Genomic DNA, 4341 nt, shown 5'->3' with positions numbered 1-4341 from the left:
ATTAGGAAGTTTGCAAATGTTCATTTTATTTTTTTGAGGTTGCAAATGCTCATTATATATAGTCCTACATATGTTGACCAATCTAATTATATGAAAATGTAAAAATAAGGAATGTTAGCAAAAATAAGGAAATTAAGACGAACATTCCTCCGCGTTATAGTTAATGAAGATTTGGTAATTTTTCAATTTTCAATTGATTTGGTATAGTAATTACTTTTTCAAATACTAATTACCATTTTGATGGAAATACCAATTAATTTAGGGAGTTTTGATTGCAGGAAAGAAACGGAAAAAATAGGCTGTGATTACTCTTAATTAGAGCATTAAATTCCGGTTTAGCCGCCGGGTTCGAAGGAGATACAGCGACTGTAGTCTTGATTCTGACTGAATCCGAACCTGTTTTTGGTTAGGTTGTAATTTTATGAATAGGTTCTCGCGCAGTGCGCTCCTACTATGCAATGTGAAATGAGCTGCGCTTTTGCTAATAAAGGCTAGCTTTCACTTTAATGGTCCATTAATGCAGTGGGTTACTAGTTAAAAAATTAAGGTCGGGAGTATCGAAAACCAACCCGATTTCCGATCGATTTTTGGTGAGTAAATTATCGACCCGAACCGACTCAAAATCGATCGGGATCGGATAGCTCATTTTCCAACCGAAAATGCCGATCGGTCGCTAGGGAAGGGGTCAAAACCGACCGGTTGCCCACCCCTAAGTTTAACCATTAACTTGCAATAACATGAATCAATAAGCAGATATGCGCTGCTTTTAATTAGAACAAAATTTGGGCAACCGATATTCTGTAGTTTTTATTTTTGTGTTTACGGAAATTTTTTCTCTGTCCTGATCTTCATCATTTCTCCATGCTGACTATATTTGACAGCAATTAACTGAAAATGATCGAGATATAGTCCCCTGTTTTCTTGCTTTTACGAAAACAGGTTTTTCCTTGTTCATGATTGGTCGAATAAAAGTTCGAGTATTAATTTTCTTAATCCTAATATCAAAACATTAAACGACATGTACTATAAAACGAATATTGACAAAGTAAACACTTTTTACGCCGCGACGTGGAACACGAGATCTCAATTCTCAAACAACATTATAATGTACTGGCAGCTATATACTCAACCCAGTTAGTGTCTGATTGTTTTAAAATGTCGTTTTATTAAAAATCTATTTATATTTGAATTAATTTTCAATCATATCTTTATATTAATTTAAAATAATAAATAAATAGTATATATGTATAATTTTTTTTATTATTAATTATTTACTTACAAAATTTATAATTTTTATTATACGATATTTGGAGTGGATCAATATAAATTAAATATATTTTATTAAAACTGCCATTATATTATCTGTTTTTATGTACAAAGATATATATATTTTTAATGAAACTAGAAAGATACATATATAACGCCAGTCAAATAATTACCTGGATATCTCACAATAACATTTGAATCATAGAAGAAAGCACAACTGAAAAGTCATGCACAAACATGTTCCGTTGATGAATCGGAGAGCTGTTCAAAAAGCACTTTTGACAAGTATCGGCTTCTAAGGAAACATCATCAGCTCCATCCTGACCAAACTTAGGATCACCTTTAGTAACGGCTTCGATGATTTCAGGAATGTCAGCTGTCACGATCAGATTATAAAGCTCTTCGCTACACTTCAAAGATTTAACAAGCTGACGATCTGTACTGGGAGTATTTTTAAGTAAGCTGCTTATTTTATCTTTTGTTGAAGCAGCATTTCTAGAGAGAATGTTGGCTCCGATTATTGTTAAGCCACTTACATCGGCTGCTGTTGAACTTTTAGGGTCGGAGTTTAAAGTCGAAATACATAGATTTGGATTTGGTGTGTGTTGGCAAGTTTGTGAGACAATATTTGCTGAGGATTCGGTTAAGAGAAAGTAACTTATATGAAGAAAGATGAAAAAGTAGTTGATACAAGTTGAGCTTTTCATTTTTTCCAGAAGGGCTGTTGGGAGTTTTAGAGAGTGTTGTTTGGTGATTTTCATTGATAGAATGTTAGCCCAGCCTTTTTATAAATAGATCAGAGAGTACTCATCATGGAGAAATTTGTATGTGTTGTCATTTTGTCTACTAAAGTCAAAGGAGTTTCAGTGATTGTATTGTATCTTTTGATTAAAATTAGTCAAAGATACAAATGCAATTAAATTCTTTTTTGTATTTTTTCTTTGGCTAATTAAATTCTTAAAATTATTAATTTTTCATATGTTAAGTAGGCTTGGTTGCACATATATATATAGATGATACATCGAATCAAAATCATATCATAAATTCATAAAACAAAATCTGAATTAATAAGACTAGAGCCTAATTAAAACAACTAATCAAAGTGTGAATTTGAAATTTAGGGTTTTTTTTTCGTCTCGACCATTTCAAAAGTCCGATGGTGTGCTCGTCATAAATCGATTCAAGCCGAATTGTATTGTATATAAAATGATAGATTTTTTTTTAAAATAATACTAATTAATTTTCTTCACTCTCAATATCTGAACCAAAATCATTCATAATTTTATAAATTTCTTTTCAAAAAAGCTTGCTTTAGAGAGTGTTGTTTGGTGATTTTGATATTGATATAGAGAGAGTAGTCATCATGAAGAAATTTGTATGTGTTGTCGTTTTGCATACTAATAAGTCAAAAGAGTCTCGCCTTATTGGGAAATTTTAACTAAAGACGCTTTGATAGTTAATCGTAGGAGAAGTGTATAAGTTGAAGTGGGCTTGGTTTCACGGATATACATGCATCGAACCTAATACAATGCGTGAATTAAATTAGGGTATATAGTTTCCTTTTTCCATTACGAATTATGTATAGATTGGGACAAATTATTGGATGCTCTTCGACTCGTAAATGAAATGAGGCATGCGAAAGGAACTTATTGATTCCTAAATTCATCAAATCCATTGTCTAGAAAAGGAAATGATAAAAATATTTTTTATTTTTGCCTCATGAATTGAATGAGTTTGATGAATTTCATTGAGTGATTTCCTCAACTTTATTGAAAAGGCTATCCAATCTTAAAATCTGTAAATGACTTCCTAAGCTATTCAATTTAATTTAAATCACAAATAATGTCTTCAATGGTCCAGGAACTCGATGACTTGCAATTGCAATTAACAGGGAATCTATACAACACTCCGTATCATATGTTGCAGATTTTTTTTTCTATTTTTTTTACTTTTTAAATAATTTCAGATAAATTTAAACTTTTAATATTAAAAAAGAGATAGATGTATTAAACATTCAACCATATCGTGTTCCTTTATTTATTTATTTATTTATTTTCCTATTTGATTCCTGGTGGGTTGACATTCTCATGTCGGATTAATATTTGCTACAAAATAGACTTTTGCATGTGAGTTTGTACGATTTATGCGGATCTAACATGGAACACACACATGGATACATGTACATTTCTACATTATTCTACATTAACGTACAGATCGTTTTAATTGTATAAAAATCTGGGTATAACAACTGGTCAATTCGGTTAATAATTTAATTTAATAGTAGTACGAAGACTTAATTAATAATATCGAAATTGAACTGAAGTTATAATTAACTACTAGATTTGAAATTTATTCCAACTAAAATACAACGAGAGCCGACCAGGTAAATATAAAATGGTTTTAGATGTAATTATGATCTAATCCTTTGGATCGATTAAATCACATCTGACCGAGTTTTAATAGAATTCGATCAAATGACCATTAACGTTAATTATATAATCAAGTAGTACTAGTATATCTTCTTAAAACAAAAGTGAGAAGTTGGAAGTTTTTTAATCATTCATATAATCGATCGAATTCGATGGCATTTTAATCCTGAACTTGACAAGATGCTAAAATTAAATAATTGGATTTGGATGACTATGCCGTGTTACTATTGAATGATTTCAATGTGTGTGGTTTTAAATTATACAATTATTAATTATATGCCATGTACTTATTGCTAAATTTATTTAAGAGGGAAAATGCCAGGTGTTGTAATCCATTTCACTTCCAATACACTACGGGTCTAAGAGTTGGGCCCCTAATAATGTCCACTCATTCAAGTCATTTTCGGTCTAGTTAAATCCTCTCACTAATGACTTATCAATAATTCTAAATACATACATACATATTATATACATATATATATATATATCGTTATTATATCAGCTCGAGGAGCTTCATTGTCTCGAGGATGTTTAAAAAACGACGATGTTTCGCAAATTCCTTGATGGCAAATGGATATACTGGAAACATGGAGATGGGCTTTGAGGCTAATGGAGTGGGATTCCAATCCAAAATCACTTTTATGGA

General features: G+C 31.0%; 1 protein-coding gene across 1 annotated transcript; it reads right to left on the bottom strand.

Annotated features, from left to right (window-relative positions):
• Positions 1–1448: 1448 nt before the first annotated feature.
• On the bottom strand, positions 1449–1973 carry LOC139881630 (cell wall / vacuolar inhibitor of fructosidase 1-like). The gene has a single exon (XM_071866076.1). The coding sequence runs from the start codon at positions 1971–1973 to the stop codon at positions 1449–1451; it is 525 nt and encodes a 174-aa protein (XP_071722177.1).
• Between the last annotated feature and the right edge of the window lie 2368 nt (positions 1974–4341).

This window comes from Rutidosis leptorrhynchoides, unplaced genomic scaffold, assembly GCF_046630445.1.
Source record: "Rutidosis leptorrhynchoides isolate AG116_Rl617_1_P2 unplaced genomic scaffold, CSIRO_AGI_Rlap_v1 contig178, whole genome shotgun sequence".
NCBI classification, from domain to species: Eukaryota; Viridiplantae; Streptophyta; class Magnoliopsida; order Asterales; family Asteraceae; genus Rutidosis; species Rutidosis leptorrhynchoides.
Note: the sequence above shows the minus strand (reverse complement) of the source record. Positions and strands in the feature narration are given on the sequence as shown.